This window comes from Cyanistes caeruleus, chromosome 6 (genome assembly GCF_971803275.1).
Source record: "Cyanistes caeruleus chromosome 6, bCyaCae1.hap1.1, whole genome shotgun sequence".
Taxonomy (NCBI): Eukaryota; Metazoa; Chordata; class Aves; order Passeriformes; family Paridae; genus Cyanistes; species Cyanistes caeruleus.
Window position 1 is genome coordinate 20,654,023 of NC_141706.1, and position 27,945 is coordinate 20,681,967.

Below are 27,945 nucleotides of genomic sequence, written 5' to 3' on the forward strand. Positions count from 1 at the left end.
GCGCCGCTGACGCCGCCGGGGCCGGGGCCGAGCGAGGCGCTCACCCCCCCGGCAGCGGGCCCGGGATCGGCGCCGCCCGCCCGGGGCCGGTCCGGGGCCGCCCCCTCCTTCTCCCCGCAGCGCATTCGCCGCGGGGCCCCTCTCCAGTGACGTCAGCGCCGCCTCAAAAAGCGCCCCGGCGGGCGGGCAGGGCAGCGGGCTGGGCAGCGGCCACCGCGGCGACAGCGACAGCGGCCACAGCAACAGCGCGCCCCGCCGCCGCCGACATGGTGTCCCCCGTCACCGTGGTGAGTGCGGGCCGCGCGGCGGGCGGGCGGCGGGGCCCGCGCCCCTTCCCACGGGCTCCCGGCCGCGTCCCCGCTCCCGGCCGCGTCCCCGCTCCCGGCCCGTGCCCTCCCAGCCGCTCCCCGGGCGCTGGCCCCGAGCGCGGCGGGCGCTCCTCTCCTCCCACCGCCGGGAACGCGACCGCTGGCGGCCCCCGGGATGCTCACCCCGGCCTCCCCCGGCAGCTGTTGCTCCAGCGGTGCGCCTGCCCGGGCGGCTCTCCGCTGCGTCCTCCTCTTGTCGTGTGTGTTTGCAAAAACATCTCCGGTACATCTGCTCTACGTGCACTGCCTCTGCTCAGAGCGGCGCTGCCCAGCTGCCCGGGGCTCGCGTCGCGGCGGTGCCCGGCAGCAGCCTCCTGTCCCCGCGGCCTCCCTTGCCCTCGCTGGCACCTCTGCCTCGCCATCCGGAGGTGGCTTTGCTGTCCAGGTTCTGGTTTGGGCTGAGGCGTGTTTTGATCCCCGTGTGGGGCAGACCTTCCCATAGGTTGGGTGACCTCTCGCTGAAACCTCTCGTCTGCAAGCTAGTCTGGCACTTCCACCACCTAACGACGTGAGATTGGGACTGGTGTCACCTGCCTGTCTCATGGGGAGTCACGATGCTTACTTAATGTAACCAGCAATAAGGTAGCAACTCACTGCTGTCCTGTCAGTTGGTGATGCGTGCAGCAGAACTCTTGGATTGATGGAACCAAGCTGGTAACGGAAGGAGCTGTGGCTTGTGCAGCAATACGAGGAACTGCCCCTGCAGGTGAACAGGGGCTGTTTCAGTGCTGAAAAAACTGCCAGAACAGCAGAGAAGCTGCACTGTTAGACATGCGGCTTTACACATTTTGCATATTCCCCTTTCTATTTCTTTGTTGGAGTACCCCAGCAGACTTAACACATGCTGTAAGGATAACTCTTGGTGGGAAAGTGTCCTGGTGCTCTGCTGCAGCGCTGAACACCTACTGCTGGTATCCTGGTTCCCTGCTGATCCATTCTCATCTTGTTTTGAAATACTTTGGTTAAGCCAGGCTGTTGCATACTCTCTGGCAGGTAGAAATGTTGTCCCGATCTTAACCCACAAAGCTGGTGTTCAAAAATGAAATTGCTTTGCCTGTTCTGCATAGCAGGCTGTATTGTCTGATAGTTCAGATGAATTTCCCCCCAGTTATTAACATATACCTGGTAAGTTCATCAGCAGCCTGGGAATGACTTTTATCTCTAGAGACAGAGGGAAGTAGCTTGGAAATTATAACTTTGTAGTGCCAAACTCTTTTTTTTTTTTTTTTTTTTTTTTGTGTTTTTTTTTTGTGTTTTTCCAAAATAGTTATAAAAGTTTGGTATCTTTGTGCTTCTGTGTCATAGACTAAATTTGTCCTTCAGTCATGCTTTTGGTTATAGTGAATTGTCTATGTGTATCTTGGAAGTAAAATCTCATGTACAGTACTGGAATGGCTCAGAAACTGACAGTTTGCAGAAGGCAGTACTTGGCTATGGCGATAGTGCATCAGGGTGGTCTTGCAGAGTGTTATTTCAACTGAGTTTTGAGGCAAATGACTAAAGCACGAATAGGTGTTGGGAAGGGTGTACGGATTTCAGACAGGAAGGCTTTAGAAAGGTAAACTGGGAAGGAAAATGAAAAAACCCTTATTTTCTCACTTGCCCTTTTGACATATAACAAAGCACATTTCTGCTCTGGCTGTATCCCTGACATCTGAACAATTTATTTCTCCAAATGCAACTAATGCAGGTGTGAAGCCATGGGGAGCTGGAGGGACAATAAGACTGGGAGCTGTGACCAGAGCTCTAGCTGTTTGCCATTGCTGTGGCAGTGAGAAGGGAGAGGGGAGGGTGACTGATCCTCCACGCAGCTCACAAAAAAACCAGCTGCAAGCCTTCAGTGTTGTGAGGGGCAATTTTTCGCACATCTCCATCACTGGTTGTCATGTCGCTGTTCCTCTGATGGAGGGCACCGTGCTGCCCCATGCTGGGAAGGGCGGCTGGGATCGGTGTCGTGTGGCAGCCTGTGCTGCCCAGGAGTGTGCTGTGGCCCTTGCACAGCTGGGGGTGAGAAGCAGGATGGCTCTACAGCTGGTGGGCTCCCTCCAGCAAGTCTCCTGCTGAAGGGAAGGGCAGTGGCCATCGGTCTGGCCACAGCTGGGTGCGCGCCTTGGGGCTCAGCCCTTGTCTCTGTACTGCACTGTCTTTGATGCATAGACTGGGTCTTTGGAGCCAACATGGATATCGCTGCCATGGCACGATGGGGAGATTCTCTGGAGGGGCAGCACCTGAGGCATAATCAAATTAGCCAGAGGAATTGATTTGTCTGTAGTGTATGTCCTCTTCCAGCACACTGCAGCAGCAGCTTCAATGGGGAGAACACCAGGAGAGCACATATGAGAGTGACAGGATTTTTCTTGCCGCTCTCAAAGTGACGGCCTTTGTACAGTACTGCAGCAGGTGGCCCTGGCTGCTTACACACAATCTGCTCTCCTGCTTCTCCCCCTCTTTCCTTCCTTAAGGACACTCTTTTAACAAGAGTCAAAACTCATGATCTCCAAGTGTGCTGTACAACCGATAGTGAGAAGGAATCACGCAAGGAGGCATGGTCCATGGAGAGGATCATGCTTGGACTGCTTGTTTGTGCCGACTGCCAGGTGTGCATCATTGCCTGGAGGGTTTGGAATGTCTGCTTGGTGCACATGGAGAGGCCACAGCAGTGTGCAGAGCTTGTCAAACTGTGGTGTCTGATGCTGCACAATTCATATGTGCTGAGCGGGGAGTATGCCCACAAATAAACAAGTCTGGTGCCAAAGTACCTTTTAACATATTGTGCCAGGTCCTCAGTTGGGATAAAGCTCTGGAGTCCTGCTGATGTTAGAGTCTAGACTTGCATGGTGGTGGGCTGTGGCAGGGAAGATGCATTTGTCTGCCTTCCTGTTCCATCTGGTGAGTGATTCTCATTCTGGTTAAAAGTCACCTTGGAGGGAAGCTTTCACTGCTTACTCTGCTAGGCAAGCAGGAGCATCCTGCTTCAAAATTGTTATTCTTCATACTGCTCTGATTAAGAGCTATTTTTTCTGCATAAATCCATGTGGGCTGAGAGCCTGCAGTTGGAGCACAGTATTGATAAATAGCACGTTTGCTTCATGGATATGTGAGGTTTAATTCCATTTTTGTTCAGTCAGCACTGGTCCCACCTTAATAAAAGAGCACTCGCTAGTGATTTTTGTCCAGCTCCCCCAACACCAACACTGTTGTCTAAGCAGTTTTTAGTGTGAGCTTGTGGGAGATAGCTCTTGCCCTAAGGACCTTTGTGCCTGGCAGGCACTATGACTGCAGGAGCCACAAGTGTGCAGGAGATGAGCCCAGAGACATGCAGTCATTCTGACATTTACATAACGCTCCTTGCCCAAAGGGACCCTATTTTGTCCCTAAAGTTAGGACTAAACAGTGTAGGGCTTCACAGCACTTCAAGGAAAATGGGGCATGGGAAATACAGATATTAATTAGCTGAGGGTAGATCTCTTTGGGGGGAAGTTATAGATGATATCAATGTGTCCTTTAGAGCAAAATGAACTAGGGGCTCTCATCCTTAAACCATTCCCTCCACACCCAACTTGTACTCAACCTAGCACAGCCATACATGTGAGAGACAGGTGAAACACTCTTTGGGACAGATCATCGGCCAGAATCCATATCTTAACAATCCCCATCCCTTCCCTTTCGTCCTCTGGTGTATTTGCATCTTTAAACAGAGATAGCTGAGTTGGGAAAGGATAGGTTGTTTTGACTGCATGAAGGAAGTGGAGCCCTCAGCCCTGTCCCTTCTGGGAAGCAGCAGCACCCTCCTGAGAGCAGCCCTTGTCAACCCTTGGGAAAGATGCAGAGTGTCACTGGGACAGAGTATTAAAGTGATTTGCAAAAACTGGGAAAAATGCCTGAAAGGTACAGTCTGGAAGGATATTCACCAGCAAGAATTATGGAATAGGGCTGGAGGACTGGGTGGATATCATACATGTTTCTGAACCCACACTGTGGGTCCAAACCCACTGATCCAGATGGGTATGGAAACCTGATGTAAATCATGTTGTTTAGAGACTGCACTATGGGCAATTGTAGCAGTAGTAGGTCTAAGCATAGTTTTAAAGGTTTATTATTAGAAATGGTGCTCCATAATCCTCAAACTTCTGCTGAAAACAAGAAAGCCAGATCACACTGGAACTATTTCAGCCTTTGCTTCTTAAAGAGAGGATGTATTATTTCTCCATTAATGAATGAAATGTTAGCAACCGTCTAAGTTAGAAGTAACTCTTCTGGTTAATTTTACTTGTTCTCCATTTATAATGCAACGTTGTATTACAATGCTTTCATTGTAATTTCCCCCATTACTTAAATGCATCATAAATTGGGATTTTATTATGCAGGAAGCTTGTAGACATGCACATTTATATAATGCATAGACAATTGTGGAAATACGGCTCTACTATAAAAAACAGGCCAATGTAAGTGAATGATAGAAAATATTTCTAAACATCTGAGCTCACTGAAGAAAGGGTGGGACTCCTCACCTTAGCAAAGCTTAGCTGGATCTTAGTAACGTTTATGTCAGTCCCACCTTTTGGGAGAAGCCTATAAACTTTGGTCTCACTGAGCAAAAAGCTGTGCTGATTTGTGCCAGCTAAAGCCCAGGCATAGTGTTACATGCCACGATTTATTTTTTCAGACTGAACTTGTGCATTCTTGCTGCGACATTGACATTCTTTGCTGTAGCTGTTGCTAGGGGAGGGTGGGCTAGCACAGCCTGCAAAGTGCGGGCTTCTCTCACGCTCTTCCCAGTGCCAGGGAGGGAGCATTAAGCAGGCAGTGCTGATCACTGCTGCAGGCAGTGCTCTGGATTAAAGGCTTCATTAACCCAAGGCACTCAAGGCACACGTGTCTGTTGTTCAAAGTGTGCTTTGAGCGTTAAGATTGTGGGTCCAGTTCAGAGGTCTGTACTTACACGTAATTCCTCTGAAAGGACAGAGATGCATTTCTCCCATTCTCTTTTCCTGCCCAAGTATCTCTATCCAAAATACACTGTGTGCAGCAGAAGAGCCAAAGTTATCTTCTCTGTGGGTAACTTCATAGTGCTGAGGAAATAATAACTCCAGTGAAATTAGACTCTTAGAAAAAGATGGCACCAGGAACCCATCTTCTGCTAGCATGTGGAAACTCTTGAACAGCAAAAGGATTATTAGTTACATAACTCCCGTCCCTCCTGGAGGCCCAAGTGGTTATTATATCACCACTTAATTTTCTACTGTCCTTCATGTCACACAGTGCCCAGTAGACTTGTCATTACAGTAGAGATGTAGATTTTGCTTACTGCAGCATACACAAAATAAGGGTGATGGTTATTCCTTCTTCTAGCCTGCTTGTGCCCTTCTTATAGTCACTTCTTGTACTGCCATAATCTAAATAGAATTTCAGCTAATGACAGGTTTCTGTGTGACAAATGTGCCAGTTAGAGCATCCCTCCATATAATGCTGGACGTGAACAAGTATCCAGGTGACACAGCACAGAACACTGTGTCTAGGAGTTTACACACCACCAGAGCTGAAAGGCAGTAGATGGGCTGGGCAAGAGCTTTCCTGAAGATTTCAGGTGTGCTGGGCTGGGAAGGATTTCAGACATCAGCACAGCCCAGGGGCTCACACCGCAGCCTCTGACTCAAGAGTTGCACAGATGCAGTTTCACTCTGAATAAATGCAACTTGTGTCTATTCTTGCGTTAATTCAGTGTGGCAAGGCTGTCTCTTGTATTGCAAGTCTGCCTGTTAGTGAGGATGGTGGCTCTTTTGATTCACTGTGCTGCAATCCTGTGGAAATGCCTTGTTTCTACCAGCAGGCTAGTCTTCTCCCAAAAATTAATTCCTGTAGATTACTGCAAAACATGTTCTTGCCAAGGCTAAGAAAAGATGAGACAACCCTTGTTACCGAATTGGCCTTGAGACTTTTGTCAAATTTGAATGAATGGTAATGTTTCATGTTCTGCTTCTCACCAGATAACAGCTTTGGAAGCAGATATGGCATCAGGCATTAAATTTCCTGTTATGTATCAAAATGAGTGCCTTTCTGCTGGTCACAAGTAGCCTCTGATTGAGTCATTGCTTGAGACTGAGGGAAGGTTGACCTTAAGCCAGCTGCTCATTTTTCAGCACATTCTAAGCACACCAGACAGATGCTCAGATTTACGTGTCTCCCATGGCTTCAGCAGAACTGGGCTGAGGCCATGGCTTGGCTACTGTATCTGTATTTGCCTGTGTCTTTGATTTGCTTAGGATATGGATAGCATATGGATAGTGCTGACTTTTGCTCCATTACAGGAGGAACTAAGCGAGTTTTATAGCTTTTCCCTGCAACCCTCATATATAAGAGGGGTGTGATGACAAGGTTATCTCTTAACTGATGTTTTAATTGAAGTTTCCACTTTGCTTGGTTGCATCTCTGGATTTGCACCCTCAATATAAAGGCATAATCCTGGGAAGCAGCTGCACACTCATTTGTGAGTGTGGTCTGTATTTGTTTATGCAGCCTGAGTACAGCAGGGGTTTTGCTAGTAAAAGCCTTGGTGTATCAGTGTGAGTCCTGGAAGTGTGTGTTAGTGTTTGTGCAGGTTAGTAGGTTTTTGCACCTGCCCACTCCATGTCTGTTGAGACTGGCTAGGAAGATCCAACTTGTCTTCAGGTAAGTTGTGTCTGATACTTACTTTTCCAGGTCACAGCATCTTGACACAAGAATAGATATTGGAAATAAAATGTGGCTCTGCTGTCATCCTTTGACCTTACCACCCTCCCGTCTCTTAATCATATTGATCCCATGATAACACGAGGAGGGCTGCTGCTTTTTTGTAAGGTATCAGAGCAGCATCTCTCTAAATACACATCTTTATTGGGATTCATTGCTTTTTTTCCCTTCCAATTTTCTTTAATATCATTATTTCACAATCTTTCAAACTGCAGGACATGATACACAGGTAGAGTAAAGCTTTTCATTCAGCTTCCAAATAGTCCCTCCTGGGCTTCCCAGCACAGCCCTATTTGCCTTTGCTGGTATTGCTGCAGCCCCTTGTGAGGATTCATACAGCAAAAGTCTCTTGTGCAGAGCTGAGAGCTTTCCCAGACACTGGCAGCCACCTTCCTCTCCTGTTGGAGTTCTTCCTTCCTGTTCCTTTTGCAAAAGCCTCACCTCTGCTAAGTGTGCACCAGTCTGTTGTGTGTGCTAGAAAGGTGAGCTGCAAAAGTGCCTTTTGAATGCCTGAGGTGGTTTCACCCTTGGCATGACTTTGGCAATGGCTGGTAGGGCTGGTACAGCCTGTCGTGTGCCACCTGCCTTCTGGGCTGCACTAGTGGCTCTTTAGCTGTTCCTGCAAAGGGCTGTGACAGCACCAGTGCCTGCAATGCCCTTCATTTAGACCCACATTATTCCCCACAGATTGTAGGTAAAACGACATTTCTCTGCTCAAGAGGTTGCTTCTGAATGGAAGGGCCTTCCTTCCCTCACAAATACCAACCCCTGGTGGCAAAGCAGCGTGGGGCAGGGTAGAGCTTTGCCAAGTGCCCGTTTTCCCCGAGTACACATTCTTCTGTGTGTCCCTGCTGCCACAGCGAAATGGCAGAGTGGCTGGGGCTCTCCAGCAAGCACAGAAATGTTGCAGTGGGTTGTGGGGTGCAAATAGTGCTGGAGATTGGAGAGTGCAGGCAGAAGATGGATTTCAGCCCTGGGAACAAAGCAGTCTCTATGCAGATCCCTCTCTGTTATTACCTGGAGATTCAGCCTGCTCTTGGTGCTGGCAAGGAAAGAACTGACAGCTCTCCCTGGGGTATTTTATTTTGGGTCTGCACCAGGGACTGGAGAGAGGCTCCAGTTTTGCCACACAGCTCTGGGGTCAGATGTCAGTGGGTGGCACTTGTCTGTAGCAATAGTCCTTGCAAGGGGGTGCTGCTTTTTGCTGTGGCTCTGTGCCTTGCAGCTTGCACACTGGGTTTACCTAAAACTGCTTCTTCCTGGGTAACAGAAGTCTGCACTGCCTTTCACAGAAAAGTGTGATATAAATAACAATGAGTCTCCTGAGAGCAAGTGCTTGTAGTCTGGAAGCCTTCCCCAGGATAAGCTGTGGAGACTTTTCTATAGGCAGTAGAAATTTTTTGTCTGGATTCTAGTGTGACAGGCCAAATAATTGCCCCTTCCCATCCTGAGGGGAATTTCCTGGGATAGATACCAACTGTGCATTTCAGGGTGCTGGCTACCTGGGTCCTGAAATTCCCTGTGGTTTCACAGCCTCCTCCTGATGTCCAGGGTAGCAGTAGGGATATGGCCCCACCTGACCTCACTCAGGAGAAGGGTGCATGCCCTTGCTGGGGCAGTGCTGTAGCTCTGATGAGCAAAATAAAAAGACAGACCCATTGTACTTCAGGTTTTTAAGCATCTGCAAGCGATTCTTTTGTGAGTGCTAAGCAAAGGAAATGTTTGGAGAAGCTTGCTTTCTGCTACACAAAAAAGGAAGATCCGGAATCCCAGGAGGGAAAAGCAATCTTTTCTCTGAGATAAGATGCTTTCAGGCAAATACTATATTTTTGCTTTCATTTCTGAGAACCATTGAACTACTCTGAAAACCCTAGTCTATGACAGCCCCTGCAGGCCTGAAGAGACTTTTGAATTCTTGACTAGTTTAATATTGTTAGTGCTTGGCCGTGGCACATTATTGACCGTACTCTCCAAAGCTGCTGACAGCTATAGCATTGCTAGAGATGTGGAGTCAATCATTACTGCTGCAGGTTAAGAAGAGGTTTTTAAAACAGCCCTGCTTGTGTTCCTGTGCCAGTCTGGTAGACAGGAGAGATGATTGGTAATGGAAAAAGCAAAACCACCTCCCAAAAACAAACCCTTCAAAAATATGTACTTCCAGGCTGAGTCTTCAGGATGAAATGTATTAGTCTGTGATTTTTTATGAGTTAACATCTGCTAAAGAAAGGCTTCACCACTTAGAAGACTTCCCTGCAGTCCCAGAAAGCCAAGGGCAGGTGCCTCAGTGACTCTGTAAGGTATTGGTGGGTGTTGCAGTACTTGGCTTTGCCTGGCCTGATTGCAGTAGGTCCTGGGTGGTGCAGGAAGGTTCCAGAGACACCATTGCATAGCTCATCAGCCAAGCTAACAAGATTTCATCTTCTGTTCAGTACAGGAGATAACTTTTATGGATACTGTAACTTCCTTAACTGTTGGGAACACCCTGGTCCAGAGTCTCAAGACAGCTTTGGGCAATGACACGGTTTAAAAGGTAGAAGTAGGAAGTAAAAGAAGTAGGAGTGGGCTCCTCTTGCAGTATGTAGCACAAGCAGTGCCCTGATGCAGTGGGGTTATTTCCTTGGCTCCAGAACCTCCTCCATCTACTTTAAGCTCCTAAGGGACTGTTTCCTGACATTTCTAGAGCCTCCTACAAGGAGTCTTTTGAAGGCAAGACTCCAGTTTCCCATTTGTGACTTTTTTACATACCGTGTGTCTGCAGATGCATGTTTTTTATCTCACAGGTGTAACAGCAGAGAGCTGCAATGTCCAAGAGCTCCCAGGTCACAGTGGCTGCTGAGCCAGCCTGGCCTCGTCAGCAGCCCTGGGAGTGTGATCAGTGTGACTGCTCAGCACCCAGCGTGTTTTACATTCTTCTTCCTTAAGCACCTGAGGACAAGATGGGGCTGCTGTTTTACTTACACTGCAAAAGTGGTGTCTGCAATCTCGAGTCACTGCCACTGCCACAGCATGAGGAGCCTCTGAAGGAGTGCTTCCCAGCTCTCCTGACACAAACCAGCCCATTTTTGATGCTCAGCTGCTGCAGTGCCCGGGCGTGCTGCCTCCCTGCAGGGGCTCGAGCTGCCATCCCACCTGCGAGAGGCTGGCAAACATTGCCCTGCTGCCAGGCATCTGCAGGGAACCTTGTGCTGCAAATTTCCTCCCTTCTCTCTGCATCTGAGAGTCACTCATCTGGAAGCACCCTCGGTGCTGGCAGGTTTTCATCTCCTCTGTGACTAATCTGGAGGTTCGGTTGAGTGTTAATATTGCTTATCATTTTGACTTGGTGGTGAAAATAAGTTTTGTTGTGGTTCCTTTTCCTGCATGCAACTGTGTCTGGAGCAGCCCAGCCATGCACAGGGGCCCTTGTTAGATGCAAGTTTGATTGATCCTCACCCACTGCCTGCTCCTCTGTGCCTCCACCAAAGGGTGACTTTTCTGGTGCCAAGAATTTGTACAGCAATATAGCTGAGTTCACCACCCAAGAACTGTGAGGGCCTGTGCCAATTTTTTAATTGTATTTTTCTGGCAGATAGCCACAGCTTGGTCTTAAGAAAAAGAAGTCAAGTACTTCTAGCTCTCAAGCCTCTGTTAATCTGTTGTGGAGCAAAGCTTGGAAGTACAGCTGGACCTTACTTTGCTTAACTGAGGTGGGGAAGAGAGTACCCAGACTGCTGGGGTAGAGGGAGGAGTGATGGAAGCCAACAGATCAACGCTGTTTTGCAGGAGTTTGAGAGACCCTGGGTGTGGAAGAGCTGCTTTGGACATTCACATGTCTGAGCTGGGAGGATGGTCCTTTTGCAGGCTGGAAGTTACTTTCAGCTTGTGCTGAACAACAGAGGCTCCTGTCAGACAAATCCATGATTTTTTGACCCTTGCAAACAGGTCTGACTGAACAGCTGAGCATGAGCTGAGTTTCACTGCATTACCCTTGTGGGAGAAACTGAGGCCCTGGGTTATGCTGGGGAGTGCCAGAAGCTGCAGTCAAGACCTGGCAAAACTCATTGCATGGCAAAAGCATGATGGCAGGATAATCAAATTCTCCCACATGCAAAACATGTACCATCTTCTGGGTGATTTATTTGCTATTTTACAAATCCGTTTTAGATGTAGCCTCTACAGTCTTGTCTCCACTTGTGGGGAGGAGGGTTTATTTATCATCCTGAATTTCCTGCAGCACATGGAGCCTATTCGGGTGCCATCTGCCTTAGATGCTTGGCCCTTGGCATCTCCAACACAAATTAATTGCAAAGATATGTTGCACCAACACAGTATTTCAGGCAGGTTGACTGGCTGGTTCAGTGACTCTTTACCACCCTCCATAACAAGCACTTATTTTCAAAATTTTATTTATTAGGAGTAAGCTGGGACATGTACAAGCCAGTTCCTTCCCTGACAAATGCCAATAGACAATCGGTTGTCCCCCAGGAGTGTGTTTGTTCCTGCAGGAGAGCAGAGCTGGATAGCCTTGCAGAAAACCACATGTTGTAGGCAATGAGAAGCAAGGGCCATGGGCTTGCAGTGGCAGCAAACATGGCAGCAAAGCCTAATCAATATTTACTGGCATGCAGCTGGGGGTGAGAGCTATTGTCACAGTAGGGAAGAACCAAGGCAGGATCCACAATGCTGGGTGCCAAAAGCCAGGAGGAGCAGCTCAGACACAAAATGGTATAAGGCCGATGGGAGGGCTGGGTGGAGGACAACAGCCCAGCTTTTTTTGGCCACTGCACACAGTTGTGCTCAAGTGCTGCTCAGTGGAATAGCTGGGGTATTTTTTTACAGCATTTTTTCTGGAAAGCAGCACTTTGCAGCCCAGTGGGTGTGAACCAGATCCCCACAGCAGGTTGGCACTCAGCTGGTGTCTGTATACTCACTTTCATTGCGGGCTGATGTAGGGGGCTTTGCAGAGAGAAGAGAATTAGTTGATACTCCACATGGTTTCCTAGGGCCAGTGCAAAGCTTAGGAACAGTAAACTCTGTCCAACTTTAGCAGTTCAATGCAACAAGCTTCTGATGTTCTTCTCTACCTCAGGAGGAAGATGTCTCCCTTGCTGTGGCAGCTGGATTTGCTTTCCCACTTGTGATATAGACACAGACAATTGGCTCCTAAATGCTAAAGAAAATCAGGGCACTGTCTTATGAATGCAGCTGTTCCTCCGTGGATGGGGCTTATTCTGAAGAAGAGGAGCCAGGTGTAAATCTTTTGGCTTGGTTATGCACCTGCAGCAGTCAGAACAGGCTGTATACAGCAATATTTCAATCTGGAGCAGAATGAGTACAGAGAAAACAAGAAGGGATCCTGTAAACCTGTGAACAGCTAGGGAGGTGGATATCCAAGCCCCGAGCCTCCAGAGGGCTGCATGTGCCAGTACCATGTTCTGTTTGAAGACTGCAGAATCACAGAATGGTTGAGATTGGAAGAGACCTCTGGGGATTATCTGGTACAAAGTCTCTTGGTGAGAGCCAAGACACAACTTCCTCCTAATCTGCCAGAGTCTTGGAGGGTTTCATTGGATTTGATTTGATACAGATAATTTAATAAGTAATACTTCTACTGTAATTCTGCAAATACAGAGATAGTGGCTTTATAGCACTTTTAGAGACTCTAAGTAACTTAATAGCCATAGCCATTGAGAAAAAGCTCTAAATTATGCTCAGTTTAGAAATCCAAATCTTGGAAATACTGCCTTGTTTTTACATTCAGGATATTTTCTGTACTGCATTTCAGCACAGAGTAAATTAGCAGTGGCATGAGAAAGATTTGGAAAGAAAAATGCAGTAGAATTTGTAATGAAATGGCAAATCCCAGCTTAAAGCTGTGACAATCACACACACTAGCAAAAAGGATCTTGTCCTCCATCAAGTGCTTCTTTTTCCAGCCCCATGGTGCAGCCCCATCTCACATTCTGCCTCTGAGACACAGGGACAAATGGGTGGTTTAATCCAATTTATCCACCCAGACAAGAAATAATGTTCCCCTTCCCTGTGGTACAGCAAGTCCCATCATGGATTGTATGCTTGACTTTCCTCAATCCACAGCTTCCAGTCATGTTTGTACATGGTTTTCCAATACCAGTCTTGACTTGTCCTTCAGGTGGCAAATTGCCTCATCACTTTTTTCCAAGCCTCAGCCACATGACCAAACAGAGGATAATCCCCACCCTTACTCTCTGGTTGCCTCAGTTTTTCTTGGAGGACTTTTCCAAAGTATTTCCAATCTTGGTTAGAGCAATAAAAGGGGCTTCACTGATCTGCAGCATTCAGTGGTGGGCTTGGTTGGAAATAATTCATCTGAAGTATATGTGGAGAAAAAGGGTTAAGAAATAAAGTGTCAATGATGAGAAGCCTGTAGGTCTTCTAGAAGTATGAGATCACTCTTACATGAGAGTGCTGTAACTCTTATGCATTAAAAAATCCTCAATTATTATTAAGATGGAAATAATACAAATCATTATTCTAAAATAAAGCTGTTTGGGCTTGCAAAATTCTCATTCAGATAGTGAGAAAAGGTAATTTAAAGCTTACCAAGCAAACATAATCATTCTGCACAAGTTTGTAGCCTAGCTTCAGTAAGGGAAGGTTCCTGGGGAAATGACAAGTGTAATTAAAACCTGTCTCATCATGTGTGCACACAGGAGAGGTGGGCAAGCTGTGATGGTAATTGTAACTGCTCCTAGCAGGTGTTTTTCTGTTAATATGAGGTATTAAATAACCATGTTTACCAACCCAAATACTCTCCTGTATGCTTCTATGCACTCTTTCCCCTACAATACTTGATAGTTCCCAGGCAACCCCAGTATTGTGAGGAGACTACATGGGTTTTTATGACTTTTATTTCAAGTTCATTTGCTATTTGCTGCCAAAATTTTCCCAGGGAACGCAGACAAGGAGTGGTAAATGGTGATTAATTTAGACAGCCTAAGTAGAGGACTCACGATGGCTCCCCATGTAATACAAGAAAGTTAACGGCTTGCTGATGTCCTTTTGTCAGGGAATTGTGTAGCCTGGTTGTTTAATGGAGTGTTTAAAAATTGTGTTGGCAATAGCCTATGAATAATGTATTATGAAATACCTTACTGCCAAGAAACTGCTGATATGCTGGGGAAATTTCCATCAGATGTGAGAAAAATTTTCAAGGCACTGTCTTCTTGGGATGCCCTTTATTTATAGCCTCATTGCTTCAGAGGTTGCATTCCCTTTTTAGATACTGCATGTGAAGATGCTCTCCACTGCATCTGCCTCTGTATTCCAACTCCACCTGACTCCATTTGCTTGTAAAAGCCCTGGAATTTTTATGAGATTAGGCTTTATCACCTGAGCACTGTAACCATGGAATATTTCCTGTGCAATCTTCACATGTTCTAGGTATCTGCACCAAGGCACCCTGCATCAAAGGAAGATGCACACTGGTCATTACGATGTCCCATGATGCAGGAAGCAGAAAAACGGTCAAGTTATTTGGGACAAAAAACCAAAACAGACAAGTTGGACTTAACAGTGTGAAATCAGTTTGGATGCCTCTAAATTTTCTGGATTTTTTGGATGCCTTCTAATTTTCTCCAGTGCAGGAGGCCTCTGTGTGCTTTGGCCATGAGCAGTGGGAAGTTTTTATGATACATAGCAAATAGATCTTGCTTGACCAAAGAAATGAGAAAAATGAGGGTGAACCCTTGCTTTCAGGGGAGCTCTGGGGGTTGCACTGCCTTAGGTGCAAGAGGAAACAGGCCTCCTCTAAGACTCTAGGACATAGCTCAGGCAGGCATGGAAGCAGTTACAGTCTTTTCCTTTGCTCCTTGTTTTCCCCCTCAGCTCTTCTGAGGGGGAAAATCATATATATAAAAATCATAGCTTTGTTTCTCACGTGGAGTTTTCCCCACCTGCGCTGAAATGCAGAAAGGAGGGCAGGTGATCACAATATATATCACTGTGCAGAGTGGTCTCAGCTGTTTGTCAAGAGCAGACCCAGCTTGTGGAGCCCGTAGCTCTGTGCCCTGCCCCTGCTGTGGTTTTGTTAGGAGTAGCCAAGTGCTCGTGCTGCATTTTTGTGTCTCTATTTACGCAGCAGAGCCCTGAGTCAAAACATTTCCTGCAATGTGGGTACTGTATTATTAGTGTAATGCTAGAACAAAGCCACACAAGGTTGATGTTGGTATTAGTCAGCCGAGGAAGTGACATCCTCACCTGGGAGGTTGATGTGTTGGGCTTTGATGCTCGTGATGCCAACAGCAAGCTCCAGGCATGAGGCTACAGGGCAGGGGAAAGAATAGCTTAGGAGAGAGGTTGTATCCTCAGGGTGATCTGCAACTGGCTAAGCAGGAGGATTTGTGAAAATGGGAGAGATTTGTGCCTTTACTGGTTTGTTTGCTGCTGGGATATATCTGGTGATGCTCTATTTTCACAACTCCTGGAAAGGTGTATATAAAAGGGGTTAGCCTAAACACAAGATAGGTGAGAATGAGCACCAGAGGAGTTTGACTAATGGCTTAAATATTTTCAATTGAACAAATAAGGAGAAAAGGTTCTAAAAACTTCCTCCAAATCCACCACCCAGAGCTCATCCTGCCAACTGAGAAGTGTTTTCAGCGGAGAGGGTCATAAAGGTCTAGGCAGAACATCATGGTCAAGTTCAACGAGCATTTCTTGGGGCAGGAATACTGCCAGCTGACAGTATATGGAAAAGCAACTTTCAAAGGGAAGGGGCCAGTTCTGTTATGAAGTTTATTCCACTGATGCTTCTGATGATCCTATTAATTTCTCATTTTTTAATGTTTGTTTTCTTTAGGTGAAGAGTGAAGGCCCCAAACTGGTCCCCTTCTTTAAAGCCACTTGTGTCTATTTTGTCCTCTGGCTGCCAACTTCTAGCCCCTCTTGGTTCAGTGCCCTCATTAAATGCCTGCCCATCTTCTGCCTGTGGGTTTTCCTTCTGGCTCATGGGATAAACTTCTTAGTGTCACACCGGAGTGCCAGCCGCATCCTAGCGGGACTCATATTCTCGGCAGTGGGAGACGCCTTTCTCATCTGGCAGGAGCAGGGCTACTTCATTCATGGTGAGTACAGTGTCAGTCCTAAATGGAGGCTACAGTGCCCAGCTGTTACCCTCTTTATTTAGTAATGAGTTGCTGGGACACATGTTTTGTTTATTCATGTACAGCTTAAGCCCCAGGCGCTGGGAAGCACTCATCCCGTGACTAAAATCCATCATGGTTTGAGGAATCACATAATGGATGAGTCTTGAGCTTCTCTTGAGGTTAGGGAGGTAATTGGGTCAGGTTGGGTTTCCTGGCATGTGTCACAGCATCTGGGCTGGATGGAGTTGGGAAGGTGGCATGCCAGCATCCCTTGGGAAGAGAAGGAAATGCTTGTGGCACTTGTCAGTTCCCATGAAGCTATGGGAAGTATTTACCTCCTGCTTCTCTCCAGGGAGATCTGTCAGCCCTTTGCTGTGAGGACTGGGGATGGAACATACTATGCAAAGATCCTCAGTGGAGAACAGGTGGAGAGGACATTTATGTTTTGATAGACAAGCCCTTAGCCTGGGGGAGGCATGAAGTGGATGACAGAAACCAAAGCAGCAGCAATCTTGTCCTACTTGCAGGTTTATCAGTGTGAATCATGCAGCCTGTTGTACAAGACATAATAATCTGTTTTGTGGAACATTTTAATGATGGTAAATCAAGGACAAACCTTTCTGCAGTGGTCATGTCAGAGAAGACATTCTCTACAGAAAGATCCACATCTCTCAGAGTAAAATGAGCTTGGTTTATTTTGCTAGTTTGCAGGCTGGAACATAATGATTCAGAATCATCATTTAAAGCCACGTTGAACCTGCCTGCAGCAACTCCCTCCCTGGCCTTGGACTGTCACAAGAAATCAGCAGCAGTTGAGTCCTTCACTGAACTGACTGGTGGGGTTTCTGAAGTTAATTTAACCAGCACAGGGATCTCACATAACACCCACCATTAACTGGCTGCTGTGACTGTCCCACTAGAAAATGTGATGAGATGAGGGAACTTTCATGACTTGTGTTGTTGTCAGCTCTGAAAGCCAAAGGTTTATTTTTTCCCCTCTCTCATGAGGTTAGCATTTAATTTTATTCTGGGATTCCCACAAGCTATTTCTTTATGAGAAGGAAGTGTGTGCAGTGCCAGATATGAAAGGCCAAATGCTCTGAATCTGGTTTTAATCCTGCTTCCCATGGGCTTATCCCCATCCCATTAAAAGTTCATGTAAAAATGTTTATGCATTTGGTGTGGTTTGGATTAGGCCCTGAGGATTTGATCTATCTGGCTGAACCTTGGGCATGTTGCTGAGGAGCTCCAGCTTTCTTGAGGTGCCATCCTTTCTGTGTTGAGTGCTGACATTCCCACCAATGGCCTCCTCCCAACAGGAGTACCTGGCTCAGTTGCCTCAGCCCAACTGGTTTTGCCTCCTGGAGTTGCTCCTTGAGCTATGGCTTGGAAAACATTCAAGGCCCAATTCTCCCGATGACCATTTCCATGTACGGACTGTTCCGTGCTTCTCCATTCCTGTGTAGCTGGTACATCTCCAAGTTTCCTCTCCAAGTTAGTGCTAGAGGAAGGTTAACCAGTCACAGCAATTCAGCATCTGGTTGATGTGCTTTAATATACAAATGAGTCAGGTTTTCAAACCTAGTCTCACAACTGAGAAGTTTTGCTTTGTGGGTTTAGGCACATTTTTTTCTTCCTAAGGAGAAGAAAGGCTCTGTGGGAGCATTTTGAAAATCTCAGCCCACTGAACTACTACCTTCTGTAGGGAAGTGTTAATACTTGCATTTCAGATACAAGTAGATAAAGTGCAATGCTGCACTTCTTTCTTCACTTTGCCTGCAAAATATATTTTCTCCTATTTAAAACTCATCAGGTTGCTGTTGCTTACAACTGACAGTGTTTTTGATGTCATCAGTTGTGGGAAATTGAAATTTCAGGAGAGAAGAGGAAATACTGGATAAAAATGTACATTCTGTTCAATTTCTGCAGTTTTTGGACTGAAAAGGGTTGGAAACTGGGCTCATTTGAAAAGCTTTTGAGACAATGAGTTTATAAAAGGACATTTGTTCATTACTTTATAGGGAAGTGAGAGCCTGGGAACCTACTCCTGGCACACTTGACTTTTTTTCATTTTTGCTGTTTCAGTCCACTAATAACACATTATTTTCTGACTACTGGCTTACTGCATGTAGAAGATACTTTACAGTGTTAATGAAGGATATTATATCATTATTAATATAATGATATAATATATACTACAAATATAATTAATAATAATAAATAAATTATTAAATTATTATTAAATACTATTAAATACTCATCTGCTTTGATAGCAGGCACTTAAAAATAATTTATGCATTTGGTGAAGAAGACGGGGACTAGCAAAAAAAGGCCTTATTGCCAGCTTGAGGAAACCCAGAGGAAGAAAGTGGGAGAAAAGGGCTGATCTCCCTGATGTGGTTGAGAGGACCAAGCTGAAGGCTGAGAAATGCAAGAGAAGTGCAGCCTGTTCCCTGTGCAGCCGTCACAGATTTCCCCAATTCCTGGCTTTGATTTGTGGGTGTTAAATGAGTAAACCTGGGAGCTGACTCTCTTGTTTGTCACCAGCCTCACCACATATCACGAAACTCCTCCTGCATTTCCAGGCTTTTTGCCTGCTCCATCCTGTCCTCTCCTCCTCCTCCTCGCTGCCAGATGCCTGCATGAAGGACAACACATTCTTCAGTTCCCTGTTGCAGAATGCTCCTTATAATGCCACTGAAGGAAAAAACATTCCTCACTGCTTGGGTGACATACCCTCCTTCTCCTTACCACCTCCCTGGGCACTAACCTTTCCTGCACTATAACCCTATAAAAAGCTCTTGTCCTAAATCCCTTCTCAGTTTCTTCATTTTTCTGTCCATGAGGTGCAATAGCTCTATGAAACATCAGATTCTTGTTGTTTTCTTTTGTGCTTCTCTTCTTTCCCCTTCATGATGTCCATTTTCTCTAGCGTCACCCTGCAAAACAGATTCCACCAGCTCCCCTCCCTTCTGTGAATTTCTTGCTCATGCCACCATAGCTGAGCTCTCAGTGGGTGTCTGATCTGGTCCTCCCCAAAGGCAGGGAGACACTTCCACTTCTTTGAGCTGGCTCAACACAAGAGTAGTAGGATGAAGGTAGTAGTAGGATGCCAACTGTAGGTTTTTGTGACTGTCCTTTACACCAGCCATCACGTGTTACATGTGAACAAATGTCCTGCTGGAACACTCATTTTCTTCATTTCACGCTTTAGAGTTACATGAAAACTTCCAGCTCCTCTAATAACCCTGCCAGGATAAAGCTGGAGAGCCTGCAGCTGCACCATGTGTGGGTCTGGGAACCCAGAAGACCCAAGGAGCTGGGCTCTGGTTTTGGCCCATTATCTACAGTTGTCATGACAGCTTGGAGACAGCAGCTGTACCAACACATTGGGACATATTTTTGTCAAATGGATTAGTGGCAAGGGAATAACATATGGGCAGCACCTTCTAACACCCACATCTGGCATTTCTCAGGGGTGTTGCACTTCAAAGGGAAGCCAGCATTTTATTTTCCCTGACTGATGCCTGGTAAGGTTCATCTGAATCTTGCAGATAGCCATGAAATTGTTGGCAGATCACATTGGTGCAGTCCCTGAAATATGCCAGCTGCTTCTTTCCAGCTTAGGTTTCTCCCAGCTATGGGCAGAGATGGAGAAGCAGCCAGATTTAGTCCTCAAATGCCTTTGGGTTTGTGGCTAAATACGGGCAAGCTTTGTGGGTTCAGAGGGATTAGTGTCTTTTGTCATGTTTTGTTCCTACATTGCTGTGGTTCCAGTCTTCCTGTTCCACACATGACCTAGAACAAAATACTATGGATAGTTAGAGGTCTTTGGTCTGCCTTGCTCCCAACCTTCTGCCCAAAGCAGGGGAAGAGGAACTACCTGAAAAACAAGATCAATTAATCCAGCAGCTTAGTTCCACCTGGTTTCTCAGCAGAAAGGCTTTTGTCACAGCAGAGCTGTACTTGGCTGCTGCTGTAATTGTGCTGGGGCTTTTTTTTTAGGTTGGGGGCTTGGTGCTATCTCCCATGTAGAGATTTTTTGTAATAAAATGGACCCAAGCGGTCAGTATGCTTTTCACTGGTAGCATTACCGGTAGGTAGCACTGCAAGGAATGTTTTCTTCTGCTACTGACTGCCAGTCACTGATGAAAGGTCCCACTTTCTGTGTCAATTCCTCTCTCCAGGTCTGCTGATGTTCGCCATCACACACATCCTGTACTCCTCAGCCTTTGGGATGAAGCCTTTGGACCTCAAAGCCGGCTTGCTGATGGGCGTTGTTTCCAGTTCCTGCTATGCCTTCCTCTACTCCTACCTCTCGGGTCCGTTCACCTACCTGGTGGCCGTCTACATCGCCCTGATCGGCTTCATGGGCTGGCGGGCGGTGGCGGGCGTGCAGCTGTGCAATGACCTGTGGACATGGACCAAGCTGTCGGCCTGTGTGGGCGCCATGCTCTTCATGGTGTCGGACCTCACCATCGCGCTCAACAAGTTCTGCTTCCCCGTGCCCTACTCGCGCTTCATCATCATGGCCACCTACTACGCGGCCCAAATGCTGATTGCGCTGTCGGCCGTAGAGACCAGAGATGAAGAGGACTTCAGGAAGAGGAGCTAGGTGGAGTGCCATAGTCTGTGAACACATGGGTTATATCTCAGGTGCTGTAGCTGCATTCACCCCTGAGAGAGATCTCCATTTCTCTAGGCACACTGGTGATGTTGATTTTGCTTCTTTGAAGCATTACTTTTGGGAATTACATTTTTTTTTCATTGGCTTTCTCTGAATACAGCTTACTTCAGTGTGGAGTCCACATCAGAAAGCTTAGACTGTCCCTGCAGTAGTTACTCATTCAACTTTTCTTCTCTGGAAGTGCTGTACTACTGCATTTTACTTGTTAGTCTTGAAGTGGATGCTGAATGTCTGGGAAGAGGAGGGCTGGTGGAAAGGAGGTTTGGCCATGCACTGTGCTAAAAGGCCTGTCCTCAACTGTAGGCAGACAGGCACAGATCTCTGCTAAAGTCATAGGTAAAAATTAATTTAACTGACGTTTGTCTCTTTTTGTGCATTACAAACTCAGTATGCAAACTGGAGCTATTTCTCTGCTGAAAGGAAGCTTGGAGGGAGAGTAAAACCAGCATATCCAGCTGGGAGCTGAGCTCTGGAGTCAATGGCAGCATGTGGGACAGTACCCAGCAGAACCTGCATGAGAGCAGAACCCCAAGCTGAGGGCACAGAGCAAGAGGTGTGCTGGCAGTGCTGTGTGCTTTGATTGCAGTGATCACTGCTCCAGGGCAGATCTCTAGGTACAAGTCAGCATTGCTGCGTGTGGCAGAACTGTAGAGAGCAAGAGTTTGGTGGGATTTCAGGGACATCTCAGTAGCCAGGCCAGCGTGTTCTCCCTTGCCACATGCATGCAGTTATGTGGTGCTTGCAGCCACCAATGAAATGTAATGGGCACACAAGGAGCTTGGATTTTTAAAGCAGAACTTACTCATTGTCTTACTTAGTGTATGCCCTAATTACCCTTAGTATGGCAGACAGGCATCTAATCTTTATGCCTTTTTTCTCCGATGTCCTAACAAGTAATATTCCATGTACCCATTGAGTTTTAGTAGCATTTCAGTAGTACTTTTAGTACTGCTGCCTGCAGTATCTTGAATCTTTGTATGAGCATTTCCTGTGATCAAGGCCCTCATTTTGGATGCAGATTGCCATGTTTTGCCAGCTGGTGGAAAATGATCCTCTTTGCACCACTTTTTTTTTTTTTTTTTTTTTCAGAAAGCCCCTTTTGAGCAGAGCTTCCTGAAAAGCACTGTCCTTCATGTTCAACACCCCTGCCACTTCCTTCTCAAACTCACATGGACTCCCATAGAACCCTGCTAACTTCTCCTTTGTGCTGAGAGGTGCTGAGTGGGTCTCCTGCTCCTCTCCAGCCTCACCTGGTGTGCCTGGCAGAGAATAGGCATTGCCTCCCCATGACTTTTGCATCAGTGCAAATGCAGCCAGTATTACAGGAATCTGGGTTAACCATCCTGACCCCGTGGAGGCATCTGCTGTGTGTCAGACAGGGATCAGAAAGGTCAGCTGCATTATGGAGAGGGAAAGCATTGTAGGTAGCACAGCCCTGTGTAATCCCTTCCCTTTAATGCTGTTATGTAATACTGTCAGTATTCATTCACTGGCACATCAGGGCCTGCCTGGAGTAAACAGCTAAGGGAATTTAGAGCCATAAACCATTTTCATTCATCAGCATTGCTTATCTCTTGGCCACAGATTGAACCCTGCAGTGTAGCTCTCTGCAGATGTCACCTGCTGTTACTCAGCTTGGCTGTTTGCAAATCTCCTCCTGCAACAGTGACCCAGCTAAGAGGAAGTCTTAGCATTTGAGGTGAGCCCCACCATCTTCCCAGCATGTGAGCGAACAGCACACTGCAGTCTTTGAATCCCAGCTCTTTGGCATGGGTCAGTCCAGCACACTCAGTTCTTAGCTGGCAGTTCTTCAGAGGAGCTCCCCCACATCCTGAGCTTTCCTTTGCTTTGAGGGAAATGCTTGTGTGATAAAGTAAGCTTTATTTAGAAGTCTTGAGTTTTGATTCTCTTTTTTTCTTCTCTAGAAATGAGTAGTCTTAAACTGCCTGGAAATATATGAGTTGCTTTTCTGTGTGCTTTTTCTTCTTGGCTTGCCTTGCTGGCCTGCTCTTCCATCAGCCACTGGATACTTGCAGAAAAGAGTCCTTATGTGTTATTAGGAGGCCTCTCCACTGGCCATCAGAGGTGCAGTTTCTGGTGGCAGAGGTCCCTGGGTGGGACAGCAGAAACCTGTGCAGGCCAAGTGGGCTGTTGTTCCTTTGATGTCCTGGAACAGGTCACCTGGAGTGACCTGGCTGGGACACATTGGCCAGTCACACTGGCTCCATCCCAGGGCTGTGACAGCTTCAGCCTTCCTGGGAACATGAGGCAGAGCCCTCAGCATACAAAGGAGAGTCCTGGTTGGCTTGGAGGTTTGCTGGAAAAGGCTCTTAATCTTCAAAATCTCTCTCTGGTTCTGCATTCCTTTTTCTAATCCATGTTACTTGAATGAGACCATTTTCCTGGAGGCTCTTTCCTCCTGGGAAGAGACCAGCTGCTGTGGATTGTGATCTGACACAATTTTGAGATGCCTAAATCCTAAGAAGCCCTAAGCAGTTGCTGGCAGTCTGTTAAATAACTTTTCTTGGGATTAAAACTGTTCCCTCAATCCCAGTGAGGGAAATCTTCACTTTGAAATAGAGCAAAAAATAAAGGAGTGGAGTTCATATGTGACAAATGGTGGTACTGTCTGTGGGGCTGCCTTTGTGGACCCTCCTGTTGCCTCTTTGCACTCAGTAAAACTGAGGTTCAATCCATTCTTCTCCTTTTCAGGAGTACAGTCCTTGAGAAGCACCCAAACTTTGGCCCAGGAACATGACAGAGGGAATGAAGCCTTCCAGGTGGTATAGTGTTCCTAGCCCCACCAGCAGCAGCAGCTCCTTTTTGTTGCTAAGTACAGAGGCTTTCTTTTCACACTGCTGTGCCCAAACATCCTTCTGCAATCCCTGTCTATGGTCACTTGAGCTTACATGCGTGGTTTGGTTACTTTCTGCAGTTACCACCCTCTTGGAGGTCCTTTGGCTCTTTAATTAGATATATAAAAGATACAGCACGTTTACTTCAGCCTCTTTCTGCAGGCAGAACTCCCAGGGTCAGTCAAAGAAGCCGTGCTAATTGCAACTCATTTTTAAGCGCTAGTAAATGCTTCTGGGCTGTGTCACAGTGTGATGCTCATGTAGAAGAGGCACGTCAAGGAGAACAAAGCCAGAGGATTTTAACTTTTAAGCTTTACTCTTACTCTGTTCTGAATACCTGGCTTCCTACTCCTCCCTATTGAGGCCTCTTTAAGACAACTGGTTTAAGAGTGGCTAACATGGCTTTTGAGTAGATTGCTGAAGGTTTCATGTTATCATCAGTGGAGGTAATTTATATATTTTTACACAAGTTTATAAAATTCTGGAGGAACTTAGCAGTTTTTAGTGGCTCTTCAAAGTTTTTCAGTCCTGTAGTTTGACACTAACACCTGCATTTTCATCTTGCAATCGTGGTATTTTTGGGAGCTGTTCTGGAAGAAGCAGATCTAAGCAAACAGCAACTGTAGAGCTTAGTAGTAGGTGCCTCTTTGCTTCGTTTCTGGATACAGACGGGGGTCTTTTAAGCAGAGTCATCATAACTGTGTTCTTGGAAGAGGATGGGAAGTTGCTGACTTCTCATGACAGAAATCCTCCTGGGTAATTCTGCGTTTTATCCATGCTCGCTCCTTTTGTGGCCTTGGGTGAGTCACTTAAATTTTCAGGGGCCAGGTCCACATCTGGTGTATGAGGGCCAGTGCAATGCCAAATTATCCCAGCAGGGGACCAGGCCTTCACCCCATTCTAAAATGGAGATATTAGCCCTTACCTACCTCACAAGGATATCGTGAGGATTGATGCTCATACAGCACTTTGAAGATGTCAAATGCTATGTAAGTCACAAATATTACTCAACTTTAATGTTAAAATTACTATTAGGTATCTGCAGAACTTCTTTTAAAGGACAGAATGTGTGACTGCCTTTTCAATTTGCATCAGATAGAAAAAAAATGCAAAATATTTATTCATCCTGGTTAACAGAATGGGTTCAGCTCCACTTGAACTCTGAGGGAGGTTTAGCTTAAGAATCTGAACTCTCTAATTTCAGTTTTGAAAATGGTTTTTAATTCTTTTAAAAGCTTTGGCCAAATTCTTAGATGTGAACCTTGCATCCACTTTTGCAGTATTGTCTTGTCCCTCACTGTTAGCTGGAGTACATATAATCCAGCCAAAACAGAGTACCTCACTGTCTGCTGTGGCTTTTGAAAAAGCTGGAGCAGAAAATGAAGTAATTCTTAAACCTTCAGTGTGCAGAAGGTCAGCTGGGTTTCATGAGACAGCTTTCAAAGGGATGTTTAATTTCTCTGATTGTACGTTTTACTGACTTTAAAATCAGCAGAGAGAGAAAGCCTTGATGGAATCAATAAGGTTGGCACATCCTTCTTGAATTCCTTTCTTTTCACCTGAATCAAGAAAGCAGTGGGTTTTGTAGCAAAGGAAGTGCTTGTACCACCAGTCCTATGGCCCAGAACAAAAGTCGATCTAGAAATACAGCTCTCAGCCATCACCATGTTCTCAACTAGGATAAAAATGCCACTGTTCACTGATCTAAATCTGGACCACAGCTAGAAACTACCTAGTTTTTGTAGCACTAGCTGCTGTACAAACACAAATGAAGGCAAGGAATTACAGACCAAGGAATGTGAGCTGTGGACATGTGAAATGGACCATAATTTTGAAGCAGCTGCAGTAAAATCTTAATATGAACTCAGAAGCAAACACAATGCAAATTTTTATGGTTTCTTTAAAATATTTGATAGGTTTTAATTTTCTTAGTTTGGAGAAAATTTTCTTAACGTTATTTTATTTTTGCTCTTACTGTAAAGAATAAAAATATACAACTCTAGACAGACTACAAATGAAAAAAAAAGGTGGCCAGTTGGCAGGAATGCCAAAACTTCTGTGGCTTGTATTGTTTTGGTGGTGACACTGTGCTGCTGTTGGGTGAGCTACTGGAGAGGTGTGATGGCTCAAAAGTGAGGCTGAAGCACAGGATGCAGGGCTTGAGCACCAAGACTTCAGTGGGAACATGATTGGGCCAATTTGAATTGGTCTGAAGACAGGGCATAAGGAAGTCAAAGTCACCTTTTCCTGACAGAAGAAAAGCAAGAAACCAAAACCAGCCCGTTGGGCGATGGTGCTGAATCACTACAAACACGTTTATCTAGACCCTGCTGGACCAAGCTTTGCTCCTAATGCAGCTGGGGAGGCTTGCTCCAAGCCTGTATGGTGCTGGCAGGGTCAGGCCAGCAGAACCTGAAGCTTTGTTAAATAAAACTCAAAAACCAGAAAGCAACAACAAAAACAAGAATAAAACCCCAAAACCACAGAAAAAAAAACCAAACCACCAAACAAGGAAGGAAAAAGCAAATGCCACTGGGCAAGTGGCAGTTCTGCCTGGCTGAGAATGCAGAGTGGCTGGTCGGTCCTGAACACTAATCTCTATGTCTTGGACCCGTGTGAGTCTCTTGCTCCAGCCTCTCTCCCACACATTCCAGGCAGAGTGCACTGAAAGATGTGACTGAAGCAGCTGCTCTCCTCTGGGGAGTCAAGCACTTTGCCATGTCGAAAAGTCTCTAGCACTTACTTTCTTTACTGTGATTGTAAAGGTCACCACATACAGTACAGCCACTTGATCCGGGATCTTTTCTTAACACATTTTTATGCTGATTTTACTATTTTAATTCTTTGTTTGGAATGTAATTTTTTTCTCATTTCTTTCTTGTGTGTAACAGCAATTAAAAATATTAATTTACTGGGTATTTTTACTGTGCAGATACAATGTCTCCTTGCCCATTTTCTGTTTCTGTCACTGTTTCAGCACAAAATATGTGGCCCCTCTGTGGTGAGGAGCTTTGTGCCACCCCTTCCAGCATAATTTCTGCTGGACCTGCTCAGCACCCCACTGTCACAGCATTCCTGCCTGGAGAACCCTGAAAAACACCCACATGCACCCTACAGAGCACATCCAACACAAACCAACCAGGCACCTGGCTGGTGTTGCACCAGATCCTGGGTGCCCTGGGATGCCAGTCTTCGGAGCAAGCTTGCTCCTTGTTGCTCCAGCCAGGCCCACAGACAATGGCCATTTGTCCACATGTCCAGGGAGAAGGGAGCTTGCTGCACAGGACTGCTACAGGAAGACTATTCACTGCCAGGAATTCCCAGACTAATGGCCAGATCTCTCTTGCCCCTCGCCCCAGGAAAGATTTTCAGAATGAAAAGAGTAGTCTGCACATTTTCTCTGGGGATCTGATGCCAGCTTCTTCAGCTGTTTGATGCAGTGGCACAGATATTTTGTTTCATTAATCCTGAACCAGGCCATCTGTCACCAGTGGAATAGGTTTCAAGGATTTATAGCATAGAAACACAGCGGGTGTAAGTGCTCCCAGTCAGTTAAATGGAACTGCTTGCAGGCTTAATGGAGACTCCTTCATACTCTCTTTCTGAAGTGGAATGGTTCCTGATGTGAGAATTAATCAGTACCAACCAGATTATTTTCAGGGCAGCCTAAAGGGGTTAACAGGAGGCAAAAGTGGTTGATTCTCTCCTCTTTTTATTTGGTCTTTTACAATTAATTTCAAAAACTTAGAGGCCTGCTGGGAGGAGCATCCTGTTTCCTCATACCTCCTTCCTAGTTCCAGATGGAACAAAAGTGACACAATATTGTCAGACTGAGTGTGTCTGAGTCCCTATATATATATAATAAATTATTATTAATATAAGTATTATTATTAATAATAATTAATATTGTTATTAAATAGATAAAATATATTTTTATTCCACAGCTGCCCCCTGGAAGATTTCAGTCTACATTAAAAGAACCACGACCAATGTATGTATATTTGTATTGATCTACCGTCAGCCTGTTCAGTGATTCAGATTTTCTGTAATCCCTTATCTAGGCATGGCCACCAACAGTGAAGTTCCTGCAGTTTCTGTGGCCAGCTCTTTTACAAAGTGACTCCCTCATTTGCAAAGCTGTATTTACTTGGTATTGTGAGGATTTAAATATTTCAGATTTATGGCTTTCTCTGTTTATACAA

General features: G+C 46.0%; 2 protein-coding genes across 4 annotated transcripts in view; one reads left to right on the plus strand and one right to left on the minus strand.

Annotated features, from left to right (window-relative positions):
* Window positions 1-670, minus strand: part of SPTY2D1 (SPT2 chromatin protein domain containing 1) — a 48,327-nt gene extending 47,657 nt beyond the window's left edge. Inside the window, exon 1 of the mRNA XM_086892916.1 lies at window positions 492-670. The gene's annotated coding sequence lies outside the window, so the exon portion shown is untranslated. The remainder of the gene's footprint in view (window positions 1-491) is intronic.
* TMEM86A (transmembrane protein 86A) lies at window positions 39-27,741 on the plus strand. Of its 3 annotated transcripts, none has more exons than XM_086892973.1 (4): window positions 184-287; window positions 15,916-16,180; window positions 20,389-20,857; window positions 27,688-27,741. In XM_086892973.1, the coding sequence occupies exons 1-3, from the start codon at window positions 267-269 to the stop codon at window positions 20,814-20,816; spliced, it is 714 nt and encodes a 237-aa protein (XP_086749099.1). In that variant the 5' UTR covers window positions 184-266; the 3' UTR covers window positions 20,817-20,857; window positions 27,688-27,741. The 3 variants fall into 3 exon arrangements, with proteins under 3 accessions (XP_086749102.1, XP_086749099.1, XP_086749100.1); XM_086892974.1 differs by having other exon boundaries at window positions 20,389-20,816; XM_086892976.1 differs by lacking the exon at window positions 27,688-27,741 and having other exon boundaries at window positions 39-287; window positions 20,389-26,661.
* The last annotated feature ends 204 nt before the right edge of the window (window positions 27,742-27,945 follow it).

Coding starts and splice junctions, on each gene's coding strand:
- TMEM86A (XM_086892976.1), top strand. CDS start 267: ATGGTGTCCCCCGTCACCGTG. Junction 288..15,915: donor TGGTGTCCCCCGTCACCGTG/GTGAGTGCGGGC, acceptor TGTTTTCTTTAG/GTGAAGAGTGAAGGCCCCAA. Junction 16,181..20,388: donor GCAGGGCTACTTCATTCATG/GTGAGTACAGTG, acceptor TCCTCTCTCCAG/GTCTGCTGATGTTCGCCATC.